The sequence below is a fragment of the Alosa pseudoharengus genome, unplaced genomic scaffold (assembly GCF_046254945.1).
Source record: "Alosa pseudoharengus isolate Yale_2024_CS ecotype anadromous, Long Island Sound unplaced genomic scaffold, YU_APseudo_1.1 YU_APseudo_1.1_scf_1, whole genome shotgun sequence".
NCBI classification, from domain to species: Eukaryota; Metazoa; Chordata; class Actinopteri; order Clupeiformes; family Clupeidae; genus Alosa; species Alosa pseudoharengus.
The window spans coordinates 30,760,385-30,776,800 of NW_027468564.1; the positions used below are offsets into that span (position 1 = coordinate 30,760,385).

Genomic DNA, 16,416 nt, shown 5'->3' on the forward strand with positions numbered 1-16,416 from the left:
GGGTACTACCTAGCGAGTAGTCAAGTTAAGTCGAGTTAAGGGGTACTACCTAGCTTTACTAGCTTAAGTGTAGTCAAGTTAAGGGGTACTACCTATCTTAAGAGTAGTCAAGTTAAGGGGTACTACCTAGCTTAAGAGTAGTCAAGTTAAGTCGAGTTAAGGGGTACTACCTAGCTTAAGAGTAGTCAAGTTTAAGGGGTACCACCTAGCTTAAGAGTAGTCAAGTTAAGGGGTACTACCTAGCTTAAGAGTAGTCAAGTTAAGTCAAGTTAACGGGATGTAGAAGGAGGGATGAAGAGGATAGAAGTTATCAGTTATGAGTCCTTGTATAGCGCAACCAGATGAGCAAGGTGCTATAGTAATACAGACACACTTTGGATCAATGTGTCTGCTAAATTAATTAATCTAATGCTGAAGAGAAAAATGTAAATGCAGTGAACAACAGTAAGTCATTTCACACTGATGTTCTAACAGAGAGTTTGGGCCATGGAGCTGTTTTTGGGCAAAGTTCTGGTGAAGAACAACTGGGACCGCAATGAGCTGGACACGGAACGTGAGATCACCATGAAGCTGCAGAACCGGATCCTCATGCTGTTCTTCGGCTCGTGGGACTGTGAGCGATGCCAGGACTTCGTCCCGACCCTCAAGGACTTCTACAAGCGTCTGATGGACTCGTTCTACATGGAGCGGCCATCCCAGCTCGTACTGATCTATGTGTCGCTGGACGACTCTGAGGTTCTGCAGGAGAAGCTGCTGAAGAAACTGCCTAAGTGGTGCCTATTTCTGCATCACGACGACCCCTATAGGAAGTATGTCTGAATATAAAACATCCATTTCTCTCTCTCTCTCTCTCTCTCTCTCTCTTTAGTATCCATTTCTGCATCACGACGTCCCCTATATGATGTATGGCTGAACATAAACATCCCTCTCCCTCTCTGTTTCTCTCTCTTTGGTGCCTATTTCTGCATTACAACGACCCCAGTGTTTCCCATACATTGACTAATCTGTGGCAGGGCGCCACGAAATAAAAATCGGCCGCCGCAGATTAATATTCTATGTTTAATTAATTAAATTAAATATAAGGTCAAATCCTTGCACTGCCATTGAGCTGCGCTTTTTATGCACGCAGCCTTTCCTTGCCCCGCCCCGCTCGCTCTCGTAGCCCGTTGCCACTCCTCTGCATGTGCATTTAACAAAATGTTCACGATTGTTGAAGGATTGTTGTTGCCACATAGAAGCATTGCATAGAAGACGTCTGGCTAAATTGCTATTAAATCCGCTTAGCATCGTGACCATGCTGCGCAAATTTGTTCAAAACTGCTGCATTGAAGTGAACTCTGCTAAGGTCTCATCACAATATAGTAGGCTACATTGAAGAGAATAAACTAAGTTAAGTTATGAAATCAAGCAGTATCTCAAAGCTAACGTTAGAATACTGTTTGGATGTCGAATTTAGCATGCTTAGCCTACTTACAGCTGCTTGTCAATTTCGTTGAAGGGTTAATTTTATTGACTCTGACACTGAATGTTTGCAAAATCCCGATGTAAATGGAAAAGAGTTTTCCAAAATTTCAAAAGTGCTTGTCCCAAGGAGAAGTACGAACCTTTATGTAGAAAACGTGGTAACACTTTCTATGAAGGTTGTATTTATAACGCCCTATGAATGCATTCATAATGTTTTATAAGGTGTCTATAAAGCATTGTAATGCTCATTATTACCATCTATATGTATTCACAAGTTGTCATAACCAACTTCATGAGGCATTATGACAGCTAATTATGAATGATAATAATTTTAATCTAAATAATGAATTATAAATATGTCAAGATCTGCCTACTCACTTGTCAGTTTTATGATGCATCATAACCACTTTGCTTTGCTAAATGTGTATAGTGATGCATAAAGAGTTTTGACTTCTACTGTAGTCCTATATATCTATAGCTATAAGTATATGTAATACATTTATAATAATTTATACATCTCCCTATAGCACACAATTATAAACAGCTATGCAATATCATAAGTGTTATTTGTCAGTTCTAAGTAAAGTGACAAGAATATGACCCTATTATCCTACAATGAAATGAGAGCCTGGACAGTAAAGACAAAAGGAATGCATTTAGTTCACTTTATATTCATTTAAACCAAAGGTCTATTTTAATCTTTCATAATGTCCCAAGATAGATTTCAGTGGCATTGTGAGTTTTATTCCAATAATAACCACCACCACAAAATATAGGACCATGCAGTGCCACTTTTTTGGCCTGTCTCATTGTGTTTGTGTAATGTGCTCAGAGCATTGATAATCAGTCTGATTATGTGTGTTGGTTTAAATGAAAATAAAGTTAAATAAATGCATTCCTTTTGTCTTTACTGTCCAGGCTCTCATTTCTTTGTGCCTCATTTTGTTTATAATAACCTTATATCTATTTATAACAACACCTCATTTGCTCTACTTAACATAGTGATTTATAATATTGTGCATATGGGGTTAAGATGCTAGACTCGGTACTTAGTTCATTGCACCCTGTAATTACTCAGTGAACTTATATCTGTTAATAATAGGGTCATATTCTTGTCACTTTACTTAGAGCTGACAAATAACACTTATGATATTCCATAGCTGTTTATAATTGTGTGCTGTACGGAGATGTATAAATGATTATAACTTTATTACATATACTTATAGCTATAGATATAAATAGGACTACAGTAGAAATCAAGACTCTTTATGCATCACTACGCATTTAGCAAAGCAAAGTAGTTATGATGCATCATAAAACTGACAAGTGAGTAGGCAGATCTTGACATATTTATAATGCATTATTCAGATTAAAATTATAATCATTCATAATTAGCTGTCATAATGCATCATGAAGTTGGTTATGACGACTTGTGAATACATATAGATGGTAATAATGAGCATTACAATGCTTTATAGACACCTTATAAAACATTATAAATGCATTCATAGGGCGTTATAAATACAACCTTCATAGAAAGTGTTACCGAAAACGTTATGAATTGCATCCACACATCAGCAGCCTTTCAACTGTGTTACAATTGCAAGGGTTCCCTCAAACGTCTTAAAGTGACAGGCACTCAATTAGACCTATACACTACCCCCCCCCCCCCCCCCCCCCGTTGTCCAAACACTGGACCCCTATAGGAAGTGCACCTGAACATAAACATCCATCCCCCTCTATCTCTCTGGTGTCTATTTCTGCATCACAACATAACCCCCCCTCCTCTCCTCTCTCTAAGCACCATAAAAAACAAGAAGTCAGGGTTTATGAAATCAGTCTGTCTTGTACGAAACAGCTAATTAAGCAGCTATCAGTGTTGCCAAAAGTTTTCAAATATGTTTGTTAATGTTAGTTATCCTCAGAGATCAGTGGAATATTGTTGAATAGTATGTTATGCTTTGAGATAAGCCATACTTTATACCACCATACTTGTGTTAGGTATTGCACATGCAGAAGACATCAGTGGTGCCACACAATGTATCCAACTTCATGCATTTGAATACTGTTTTTTAACGAATTCAAAATGTTTCATCCCAAGAGGCAGAGGGTATGCACAGTATATTCTACTAGCATTGACACTGTAGTATTCACTGAAACATCACATGCCTCAACCTGTATAACACCATGAAGTTGAAGTGACAAGTATATCATATAATCTTCATTTAAACTATTTAGTTGGATGAGCTGCTCAAATTGGGTAATCAAGGCATGCAACTTTGTTAACTAAAAGAGTAATGGTGCATTATTATTAGACATTTAATTTATGTCCAATTAAGAAAATTCTTTGGGTTAACTTTTCAGCAAATGAGATAAATGTGTCAGCAGGTGCAGGTTTTTGCATCTGATTGTTAGTGTATGTGTATAGAACGTGTGTGTGTGTGTGTGTGTGTGTGTGTAAATAACCAAACATAAGGGGCCCTATTATCGTAGTCTAAAATACATGGTCACTGGCGAAAAGCTTATTTCAATTTAATGGGATGTCAGGCGGATGGCGCAACAAGGCATTTCTATGTTTCTTAATCAGTCATGGGTGTGTTTTGGGCATAACACCATTAATGAGAATGACATCTGTCATTCCCTTTAACAGCAAGCAGGACAACTTCAAGCAGCGCATGAGTATTTTGATAGTCAGCAGCGCATTTGAAGGAATCTGCTTGCACGCAAGATCGTATGGAACAGTTATTCCACGATGCAGGGCCGTAGTCACCATAGACATTGAGGGGGACGTGTCCCCCCCAATATTCAAATATGACCAAAATGTCCCCCCCAATATTCGGACATAGAAAAATAAAGAAAGAATAAAGCGCTATACTAGGCCTACAGGAAACCAACACGTATCTGAAATGTAATCAAACGTAAATAACGCACAAACCTATGGTTCCAGAGTAGCCTACACCCCTGAGTGGTTTGTCCTGGTGATTTTCCGTTTTTCGTTAGTGGCGTGCGCTATCAAAAGCTTCCATTTACTGCACCCTACTGCGGTGAGGTAGTGCTGTCAACAATATCGCAAAAGCTACCGGAACACTTCACAAAACTTCTTGGAAAGGTGTAGCACAGGCTAAAGAAATCCCATACATGTTTGGATCAGACTGAATTTTCCATATTGTAGTCTATTCTCGCAATGATAGCGAAAGTGAATTTGTGCAAGCCTGTGTCATTTCTTTCACGTCTTTCAACATAAATAATGCATTCATATGCTAGTAGTAATGCCAGAAATTACCGTGTATAGGCCTCTTAGAAATTATTGTTGCATCTTGCATATTATATTTAGATGCGCACTCAATCGCGCATCCATGCAGGCAAAACGTGATCAAACGTGGTGACGTTTACAATACATGATAGCCTAGTTAATGTGAATCGCGGACAATAACCAAAGAAAGGAATTTGCACCTCCATTCACCAATTAAAGGCTGTAGTAGGCCTAGTGTTTCTACATGTTGGCACAAAACGTCATTTCTGTCAGAAGCCAGTCTATAATGCATACAGGGGTAACATGAGGTGAGTCAGACAGAAGAGGGGCCTGTCTTAGTAGCCTATTCCTGAATCCTGTCCCTTTCAAACTACGTTAAAATTGTGTGATTAGCCGCCAGCATAATAAAATATAAATTAAAAGACAAAATCTTATTAGGCTCCAAACCTATGAGTCTAAGCCTTAGTTTAAAAAAATCTTCAGGTGTAAGTAATAAGTCAAAGAACCACATTTTGTGTAATATAGAGGTTATCAAAAGATACTCTAGTTTGTAATTTCTTTTAAAGTATAGGCCTACATTTTGAACACAAATGGAGTCACGGGTCCAGGGATGGACCAGTGAAGTTGCTTCTTCTCCACCCTTCTCTTTTCACCGGGGGGGTGGGGGGGGCGCATTCTGTTTGGGGGTCCCTCAGACCCCACCACAGATTTGGTCCCCCCCAATGTTGACATCATGACTACGGCCTTGCCACGATGCTTTACTAAAACCTAGCAGAGTATAGCCTTGCACTTGTCTATTATTTCTCATTGGCAAAGTGAAACTAACTTCACCGTGGTGTCAGTCAACGACAAAACAGTTATACCCAGTTAATTACTTTCACTATTGACTGACAATGCGTTACCATCGAAAACATTGCCTGGAAAAAGCAACACTTACCCCAATAATGTTCGAATGACTGAATAAAAAACATTTATCATGCAGAGGAGTTGCAGCTTACATCTCGTGACAGTGCATCGTCAGCTCTGCTTCATATTTATATTGGGCAGCCGTGGCCCACTGGTTAGCACTCTGGACTTGTAACCGGAGGGTTGCCGGTTCGAGCCCTGACCAGTGGGCCGCGGCTGATGCAAGGCACCTAACCCCTCACTGCTCCCCGAGCGCCGCCGTTGAAGCAGGCAGCTCACTGCGCCGGGATTAGTGTGTGCTTCACCTCACTGTGTGTTCACTGTTTGTGTTTCACTAATTCACCAATTGGGTTAAATGCAGAGACCAAATTTCCCACACGGGATCAAAAAAGTATATACTTATACTTATATATTTCAGTGAATATTTCACTTCACTTTTATCCGTCATTACAAATTTGCAAATGATGGTGAATGCCTACTCATTGTGAGATGTATTTCGTAATATCTTTATTCTAATTATGTTTCCCATTGTAATCGTGTAATTTGTAATGTTTTGCATGGATGTGCGCTGGTGCGCGTTCCTTTGGATGAGAGATGCAGGGTGCGTTATGAACCTGCCCATATCACTGTTGATAACGCACTCTTAAAATAACATATAAACAGCCAGGTTTCCCTTGGTCAGTAGCGCAATGCGTTTTAGGTAGTGTACGACAGCGATTTCTATATAATAGAATGGAATAGAACTTTATTGTCATTGTAATAACTTCGTACAAACAAACTGTCTCACTGTAGACTGTTAAGTATTTTTAATCTTTAACGGTTATACAGGTGACCACATCGGACTCTGCTATGCTTCTAACTCATGTAGAATCGCACACTTCTTCTACCTTAGCTTAACGGTACCCAAACACTATAACTAATGTTGGAGCGCCATCTACTGGGCAACTCCTAAATAATTCTGACACTAAAACCTAGGATATCACAGTCATTGTCACACGTACAACACATTTTAAAGTGCTCTCCAGCCAGTGCATCATTCATAAAAATATAAATATAAATACATTTTAAAAATAAATTTAAGTGCTAGTGTCACCTAAAGAAATAAATAAAAAAACATATAACATCATTAGCGGCATGTCTTGACCCATACAGTCATAGACACCCAGTCATTGCATAAAAAGAAAAATGAGCACACAGTCATTGCATAAAAACAGTATGGACATTCATCTGCAGGCATGCATACCATCTGTCATTGCATTGGTCCACTTAATATCTGAGTCCATATTGCACATTATTTTTTTGCAGCATCGAGGGTGGTTATTGCAGTTAGATCAAAACTGTGTTTGAGTCTATTGGTCCTTGCTTTAATTGATCTGTACCACCTGCCTGAAGGCATCAGTTCAAACAGGGAGTGACCAGGATGGTGGGTGGCCTTTATATTGTTCTGGGGCCATATTCACAAAGCCTTTTATCTTACCACTAGGAGTACTCCTAAATTGCACTAAAAGATTTTAGCTAGGAGTTTTTTCTTAAAAGTTATTCACAAAGCCTTTCAGACCTACTCTTAGTAAGTAAAAATGACAACTCCTAAAGAGTCTTTGTTGCTATGGATGACGTCATTACTCATGCACATTAATTAATAAAGAGTAAGGCAAAACAAATAGCCTAGTAGCCTAATGAAACATACGGATTGATGCAGTATCTTTGCAACATTATTAAATGAATCTGTCACCATATGCCTACTTTTGCAAAGAGGAAAACATTTTAATGTGATTCACAATGAAAGGTTACATTTAATTTACATGTTGACAATGAGTAGTTTTGGTTGTTGTTGGTGGCGTTATTGCATCCCTTTTATGCCTAAAATGCAAATTTGTTCCCTCGCGATTGGAAGCTCCTGTAGCCGCATACGCATTTCAAAACATTGCGACGTGAAATGCCACAAAAAAACGGTTTGTGAATAGGTCTTAGTGAGTTAGGAGTCCTCTCGACTTCTTTTAAGCTGTCCCAGATTTAGGTGCTACTTTTAGGTCTAAAATGCTTTGTGAATTACTTTTAGTGAAAAAAATTAGGAGTCCTAAAGTTAGGAGTGACATACCCATTATTTTTAGGAGTTGCTCCTAAATTCGCCACTTAGGAGCTACTTTTAGCCTTAAAATTCTTTGTGAATACGGCCCCTGGGCTTTTTTGAGGCAACGGGGACTGTGTAGTTTATCCAGTGTGGGGAGAGGGCAGCTGACAATCTTTTGGGAGATGTTGATGACCCTCTGGAGCACTTTCCTCTGAGCCTCTGTGCAGCTGGTGTACCATATGCATATGCAGTATGTTGCAGTATAATGCACCAGACCCCTCCTTAGGTCGTTGATTGACACACCCCTTGGCACGTTGCTCAATAAAGGAGACGGCCTTGCCAAAAAACTTCAGTCTACGATAGGAATAAGCTTTGCTTTGTGATGATTATAGACTTTCCACCAAGTTTTGCGTCACGAAAATAGGCCCCTAAAGTTTTGTGTGTTTATCAAAGAGAACCAGAAAAAATAACCTATCCTCTGGTCTACGAAGACCCCTGCAGATTGAAAGTGCATGTGTGTGCCAGATTGTTGGGAACAGGAAAGACAATAATACATGTAGCAGGGCAAACTAACATGTATACATTTTACTTTTCTTAATACTCACCTCTCCTCTCCTTTCCTTTCCTTTCCTCTCTGGACTCAATACTCTTCTCTCCACTCCTCTCCTCTCCACTCCTCACCTCTCCTCTCATTTCTTCTCTCCACCCCTCTCTGGACTCAATACTCACCTCTCCTCTCCTCTCCACTCCTCTCCTCTCTGGACTAAATACTCTTCTCTCCTCTCCTCTCCACTCCTCACCTCTCCTCTCATTTCCTCTCTCCACCCCTCTCTGGACTCAATACTCCCCTCTCCACTCTGGACTCAATACTCACTTCACCTCTCCACTCCTCCCTTCTCCTCTCCTTTCCTCACCTCTCATTTCCTCTCCTCTCCTTTCCTCTCCACTCCTCTCCTCTCTGGACTCAATACTCACCTCTCCTCTCTGGACTCAATACTCTCCTCTCCACACTGGACTCAATACTCATTTCACCTCTCCACTCCTCCCTTCTCCTCTCCTTTCCTCACCTCTCATTTCCTCTCCTCTCCTTTCCTCTCCACTCCTCTCCTCTCTGGACTCAATACTCACCTCTCCTCTCTGGACTCAATACTCACCTCTCCACTCCTCTCCGCTCTGGACCCAATACTCACCTCACCTCTCCACTCCTTCCTTCTCCTCTCCTTTCCTTTCCTCTCTGGACTCAATACTCACCTCTCCTCTCAACTCTCCTCTCCACTAACCTCCTTTCCTCTCATCTCCTCTTCTCTCCTCTCCTCTCTGGACTCAATACTCTCCTCTCCTCTCCACTCCTCTTTCTCCTCTCCTTTCCTCTCATCTCCTCTCTGGACTCAATACTCACCTGTCCTTTCCACTCCTCTCCTGTCCTCTCCTCTGTCTACTCCCCACACCTCTCCTCTCCTCTGTCTACTCCCCACACCTCTCCTCTCCTCTGTCTACTCCCCACACCTCTCCTCTCCTCTCCTACTCCCCACACCTCTCCTCTCTCCTGTCCCCTCCTCTGTCTACTCCCCACTCCTCTCCTCTCCTCTCCTCTCCTGTCCTCTCCTCTGTCTACTCCCCACACCTCTCCTCTCCTGTCTACTCCCCACACCTCTCCTCTCCTCTGTCTACTCCCCACACCTCTCCTCTCCTCTGTCTACTCCCCACACCTCTCCTCTCTCCTTCCCCCCCCCCATCTCTCCTCGTAGGGAGCTGGGTGTGAAGTTCGAGGTGCATGAGACTCCCACGGTGGTGGTGCTTCGTCCGGACGGTTCCTTGCTGCTGCCGAACGCCGTCTCGGAGATCTGCGAGCTCGGGCCCGACTGCTTCCGTCAGTGGCAGGAGGCGGCGCAGGTCATCGACCGCAACTTCGAGATGCACGTGGAGTTCGACGACAAGAAGATGCGCAGCGTCACCGACCCCATCCGCAAGCTCAAGTACAAGGTGGAGAAGAAGAAGAAGCGGCGGGGGTTCCTGGGCGGATGGGGGGGCCGTGACGAAGATGAGGATGAGGAAGATCAAAATGGGGACTTACATGACAATGGAGATTTCAAAGGGCCCTGGGACTAAGTACAAAGTTTGAGGGAAAGACAGGGGCCAATCACTTACATCTTTTTGTTACTTTTTTTAGTCTATATTTCGGTTACTTGAATTTTGAGTGGCGGGTTAACTTTCAAAGGAAAAACCCTACGGTAACAAAAGGAAGAGGATTTACGAGGTTAAATGCAGTGGGTACTGGACATACAGTATGATACACACAGTGGACTTTGAATTTGACAGCTCTGTCCAAATCACAGAGACCACACAAAGCCTAATGCATGGTATCGCAACAATGCCTCCATATCTGTCTGTGTATTAAATCCAACAAGATACAAAGAAATGATATAGGCTATTTTATTGAAAATACAATACAACAAAAATGAAATACAACATTTGTATAATAGGCCAAGCTCACTGACCTGACACCTTAGATGAAATTTGAGGTGGTAATGCAGTGGAAAGTTAGGAGGGTAGTGTTCATCTGCATTGGTGAATGAGAGAGAGAAGAAGAAAAAGGAGTTGAGGTCAAAGTCAGTGTTCAGGCTGATTAGTGTTGAGCTTACTGATTATGTAAGGCTGCTTCTTCTGCAAAACACATCATGAGTCTGCCATTCTGACTAAGTATGGATAAGTAGAATCAGTAGATCTACATTTGCAGAAATGTCGGTCTCACATTACTGCTGCTTTTGTTATTTTTGTAATACTTTATACATCATTTTTGCTTTACTGTGTATGTTGTAAGGTTAATGTCATGATGCTGTCATGCAGTGGTTAAATTGAGAAATTGAAAAATAAACCTAACCTGAACATAACACAGCATTTACCTCAATATGTATTAGGCTAGGCTACATATTAATTGTATAGGCTAATTACAAGGTATGACACAATCCTTAAGGAACAAGAAAGAAATGTAACATGAGGCTGTCCTAAATATTGCTATTTCAATTCTATGATCCAGCTTTACATCCCAAAACGCCCTGTGGTCTTCTGATGGGTCTGGCGTGTGGACCAGCCATTAACACTTTTCCTCAGTAGTATGGGTTGCCCATTAGTGCATGTGTTTAATAGGCTGCGTAATTTCGTGCGAATGATTTTAATAATGAATATAATAATGAATATTTCGTCCGAAAAATCGGACTCGGTGTGTAGGGGCCTTAACGTTACACGGAAATGTCAAAACCGAAAGTAAAGTAATTGTCGACGTCTGATGAGTCAAGGTAGGTTGCGCGCTGCTTTTTCGTTGGAATTTTGATCAATATTAATGTATCCATAGGTCGAATATCAGATAGGCCTAAGCACTGTAATCACGAGGCATTCATCTAGAATCAAACAGAGTTGCCCAATCAAAAACTTTTGCACCTAGTCTAGGCCTACTACTTCATGGGAGAATATTGCGAACACAACTAGCTGACTGACCGAAAAGAAACGAGTTGCTCGACTAACAAAACTTTTGTGATCGTAGGCCTGTGGTTTTCATCCCAGGGGCACACGGTATCCGTGTCTAAACTCTAGACTAGTTGTCTTGCTGATGTTGATTGTGACTAAAAAGTTAGTTCCAAAGGGCTTCGAAATAAGTGTTGTAGCTTAGCCTAAGTCAGAGGTCTAAAGCCTAGGCTACTAAGCGGATACTGAGTCTAGACTTTAACACTTTAACCCCTGCATAGCCTAGGTCATTTGATTTGAACATGTTATGCTGTTATGCTTGCTCAATATGTGTTTGGACACTTCACTGTTGTGATGAGTGTTGTATTTGGAGCGGACACTTCAGGGTGTAGGCCCAGGCTATTTATTAGCATGAGACTCCTAGTACCATGTTCACTTAGTGTCATAGAGTTAATGAATGCTGGTAGATTAGGTTTATGGTATGCTTACAGCCTACAAGTCAATAATAATAATAATAATAGTAAAAAACCTTAGGAGAGACCTACTTAACTCTTTACATACTTTGTCTTCTCTCAACGTGCTCCATAGTTGACAGTGCACTACAGCAGTAGGCCTAGGTCTACATTATTGTGTACTTGTTTGCTCATCAGTGATATAATCAAACAGCACTCTGATACCCATGCAGAGAAATTATAATGACTCTATATGACAATGACGGCCCCCACAAGGTCACATTCCAACAAATCTGGCTCACTATGTAATATGAGTTTGACACCCCTGTTGTAGACCTAATTGCCCTAAGTCACCTTAAATAGCCTTAACACCTGAGTGACTGGTCAGCAACTCAAATTAAAGAAGCACAATGCAGGTCTGGATATTCCTTCGCTGTTTATGGGTTTTCGTTAGCCTGGCGGGCCATCCTATATCATTGAAATGTATAGTCTGGAATCGAACCATTCACCTTGCTTAATCCAAGGGGCGGGCAGAGAATTGTCTTTCAAACTGCCTAGGCATGCAATAGGCCAGCGCTACGACCATATCCGTATCCGGTCGGCAAAACGGCAAATACATCCTTCTTCGAAAGGAATGACTTAAGTGCATTGTGTTGCTCTACTTTCAAAGAAAAGCACAAGTCCAACTCCTCCAAAGTTGACGCCAACGCCGATTCAAACAACCGCTCTTCGTTCGCCATAGCCACCTTCCTTGTTGTTCACCGCAGGACTGTCGTTATCCTGTTAAGCCCGCCTTAAGACTCTCTAACAAAATAGAGCACTGTGATTGGATGACGTCCACGGCGTCAGCCAATAGAAATCCCTATGTTTTGATACTAGACGTACAGGCTGAGCAAATTCATTTGCCGCCGCTATAGGGTGCGTCTAGATTTCTAGGCTAGGTTTTCGCTGGATTTGGGCTCGCATTTTTCAATATGGTTATGGTTATGGTTATGGGACTTTGCAGACACCTTTGTCCAAACCGACACACAAATACAAAAAAACAACATAATATTTAAAATAAAACGGAACAGATTAGAATGTTGGCCAAACTATAATAAGGAGAATAATAACAATGTAAATTCAATAAATAGCCTAATAAAATAAGCAATGAAGATGAGGGGAAAAGCAATAATAAACAATAGTGTCCATTCAATCAGTAATATAAAAAACAATGACATGGTAAGACTATATTAACTCATTGAATGCCAAGCTGTTTTCGGGAGCTTTGTCCTAGAGTGACAGCAATCTAGACCATTGTTGATGATTTTTGTACAGCCACAGCATATTCTGTGTTATAGCTATGAATACATACAATGGCTCGATTAAAAGGTGAGACTTTAAGCTCTCGGTGGGTGCAAACCGTGTATTTCTACACACCTCTGTTCCTGAGAAATCCCAAGCTAAACAGTGGCTAGTTTTCAAGTGTTGCCTGTTACTTACTTGTGTAAACTTTCCGGGAAGTGATCAGCGAGACTGCCACCTATATAGACCCACGAAAATGGCCTGGTTTTGACCTGACGTGCATGCGTCACTGATTCGACCCAAAGCGGCAACCGAGTTATGAAAAAATGTCCAGATAAAATGTCCAGATTGTGCGTTTTCATGAGTTTTCGATCGTCATATATTTCATTTCCATTCATCACAGAGTTCCCAAAATCACATATAAGGTGTGTTAGAGTGTCTAGTTTCGTAATTTAAAAAAAAAGCTAAAAACGTAATATTACGTTTTTGGCACTCAACGCATGGGAAGGAAAAACGTAATATTAAGTTTTTGGCACTCAATGAGTTAAGGAGAATATCAATAATAAACAATAATGTCAAATTAATCCGCAGTGGGCGGTTGGGGATGTATGCCTTGATTATTGAATTAAAATAACTAGGAGCAGATCCAGTCAGTGTCCTATAGGCCAAAGTGAGAGATTTAAATTTAATTCTGGCTACTATAGGGAGCCAATGGAGAGTAACTAGGAGAGGAGTTACATGTGTCCTCTTTGGCTGATTGAACAGCATTCTGAATCAACTGTAATGATCTTATTATACAAGCGGGTGAATAACAATAGTCCAGCTTGGAGATGACCATGGTTTGAAGTTGTGTGGAATCTTGTGTCAGATAAGGTCTGATCTTCCTAATGTTGTAAAGCATAAACTGACATGATTTTGCAATAGAAGCTACATGCTCAGAGAAGTTAAGTCGGTCATCAATTACAACGCCTAAGTTACGTGCCGATCTAGTTGGGGTCAGTGAAGTTGAGTCAAGCTGGATGTTAATCTGTTGGGGAATAGCTGTTTTAGCTGGAAACGCCAAAAACTCAGTTTTTGAGAGATTAAGCTGAGATTATCTGCGGCCAGCGGAGCGATTTTAACTATGTGTCCGGAAAATAATGTGTCTGCCCTAATTCTGAAGCAGTGGCCACCGCTACAAAATGAAGAGGAAACACTAGGAAGAATGTTGATGTTTTAAATAGGCTACATCAATACAATATGTAATATGTGAAATGAAACTGGATATTAACCTCTGACTAGTTTTACTTATTGTCAAATTGCAATGTGAGCAGCAGCCAGCGGGGGAGATATGTCGGCAGGATTATTTAAAAGGCAACCGCCACTACATTGTGAGTCTGCCCTGATTCTGATACTATGGCGGCATTCATTTTACCGTGGCAGGCCACCATGCTAAAATCAATGTGGAGGAAACACTGAACTGTATTTTTGAGAGAAAATAATTGTCAATCGGTCAAATTTGACCGCAAACACAACAGGAGGGTTAAGTGCATTAATCAAAATCTGTTGTCAGTCCCACAAACTTCAGATGTGTGGGGATAGAGCTTTTGGCTCTACTGCCCCCAGTCTCTGGAATGCTCTTCCAATTAGCATTATGGTTTGCTGAAAATATTGAGCGTTTTAAGGGGCAACTGAAGACTCATTTATTTAGATTAGCTTTTGGGTAACTTCTGTGTACAATATCCTATTAATTTTAATTGTTTTATTAAGTTTAATTTTATCTGATTTATTTACCCTTAGATTCTGTTTTGCTATAATGCAAATGTTTTGCTATAATGCTTTTATTTTTCATGCATTATTTTTGTGAAGCACTTTTTTGTGATCCTGTCTGTGAAAAGCGATATATACATAAAAATGTACTTACCTACTTACTAAAATAGCACATTTAGGACCATTAAATGATGGGTTATAAAATATATTGGAGCAGTGGGAAATATGCAATGCTTAAACTGTATTTCAAAAATGTACAACTCAGTAGTGGATAGAGGCAAAGAGCAAATACAGTATATATTGCCAATATTGCATTCATTTATTCATCCATGGACCTTTATTGACACACAGAAAGACACCTTGGGGCCTTGTCTCTCTTAGTTGTCCTGGGAGTACAACAAAAAAACAGCTGAGACACTGAAGCCACCCCAGACTCCAGCCATCCAGTATTAATAATAATTGGGACCCCAAAATGACCGCAACCCTAAATGAAGTGATGAGGAACACCCTGGACAACCTCACAGATGCTGACGTTAAGAGGTTTAAACATTACCTACGAGACCAGGGTGGATTTGCATGGGGAAAGCTGGAGAAGGCGGATAGAGACGATACCGTGGACATGATGGTGCAGGCAAAGAACATGGGAGCTGGGGGCGTCATGGTGACCATCTTGAAGAAGATGAACCACAACCAGCTGGCCATGGACTTGGAGAGGGATCTGGCAAAATGTAAGTGTATACCTGACAGTCTATAATGACATGCTTGTTGTTTTGGGTATATGTGGGAGTTATGAGTTAAAGAGTTATGTGCATTCATCATTTCTTTCTCTCTCTCTTTCTCTCGTTTCTTTTTCTCCCTTTCACTTTCTCTTGTGTACTTTCTCTGTGACTCTTGCTGTTTCATTTTTAACATTTTCTTCCTCACCTCTCTTTCTCCCTGTTATTCTCACTCCCTTTCTCTATACTTCCTTCTTTCTTTCTTTCATTTCTCTCTCTGACTCCCTTCCATGATCTCTTATTCCTTCACTCTCCATCTCTCTATTTCTATCCTTCACTAAGTGGGGGGTCAGCCGTGTCCCCCATGGCAGGCTGGAGGAGTGCCCAACGCACAGCAAGGAGGGGGTAAGGACCCACTGTCAGCCATTTCACATTTGGTTTCCATAGCATGTCAAAAATGAACAGCAACCCAGGTGTGATTATGATACTAGTGAGTAGGTCAGCCTTGACGACAGACTTGTAAAGTGAAGTCATAAATATAACAGTATATCATGTCTTTACATCATTACCATTATAATAAGTTAGTTACTTACAGGATCAATGACAAAGTGAGAAAAAACAAGGGGAATCAAACACAGGGAAGGGGAATGTAAAGTACATCAGATAATTTCCCTTCAGGCTAATCTCATGTTTATTTCTTCATTGTTTTTCCACATCTCTGCTATGACGTCATCCCAGTCCCTAACTATGGCATCAAAAAAGAATGTTTTTGTTTATTCACTCTCATTTACGTGATAATTTACAGAGCATCCTGTTTGCCCTTTTAGACTATTTTTAGACTCAATCATTATTGTGGAGAGCACAATATTATAGTGGTAGTCACGATTATAGACCCTTTCAACAATAAAAACAAAAACAATGCTTGAATGTTCTATTTGGGCCCCAATCTACTTCCTCTGCATTAGGATAACATATGGGATGTTAAAAAGGAAGTCTTGTGGGGCCAACTATGATGCTGATAATGGAACTCTCTTGAAAGGGTCTATAAACACTTTTATC

The 16,416-nt window shown here is 40.8% G+C and overlaps 1 protein-coding gene across 1 annotated transcript; it reads left to right on the top strand.

Moving 5' to 3' along the window:
- Positions 1–486: 486 nt before the first annotated feature.
- LOC143118006 (nucleoredoxin-like protein 1) lies at positions 487–9,803 on the top strand. The gene is made up of 2 exons (XM_076279305.1): positions 487–809; positions 9,443–9,803. The coding sequence occupies exons 1-2, from the start codon at positions 487–489 to the stop codon at positions 9,801–9,803; spliced, it is 684 nt and encodes a 227-aa protein (XP_076135420.1).
- The last annotated feature ends 6,613 nt before the right edge of the window (positions 9,804–16,416 follow it).

Excerpts from the sequence above, each read along its gene's own strand:
- LOC143118006 (XM_076279305.1), top strand. The coding sequence starts at position 487 with ATGGAGCTGTTTTTGGGCAAAGTTCTGGTGAAGAACAACTGGGACCGC. Across the intron at positions 810-9,442 it reads CACGACGACCCCTATAGGAA|GGAGCTGGGTGTGAAGTTCG; the intron begins GTATGTCTGAAT and ends CTCTCCTCGTAG.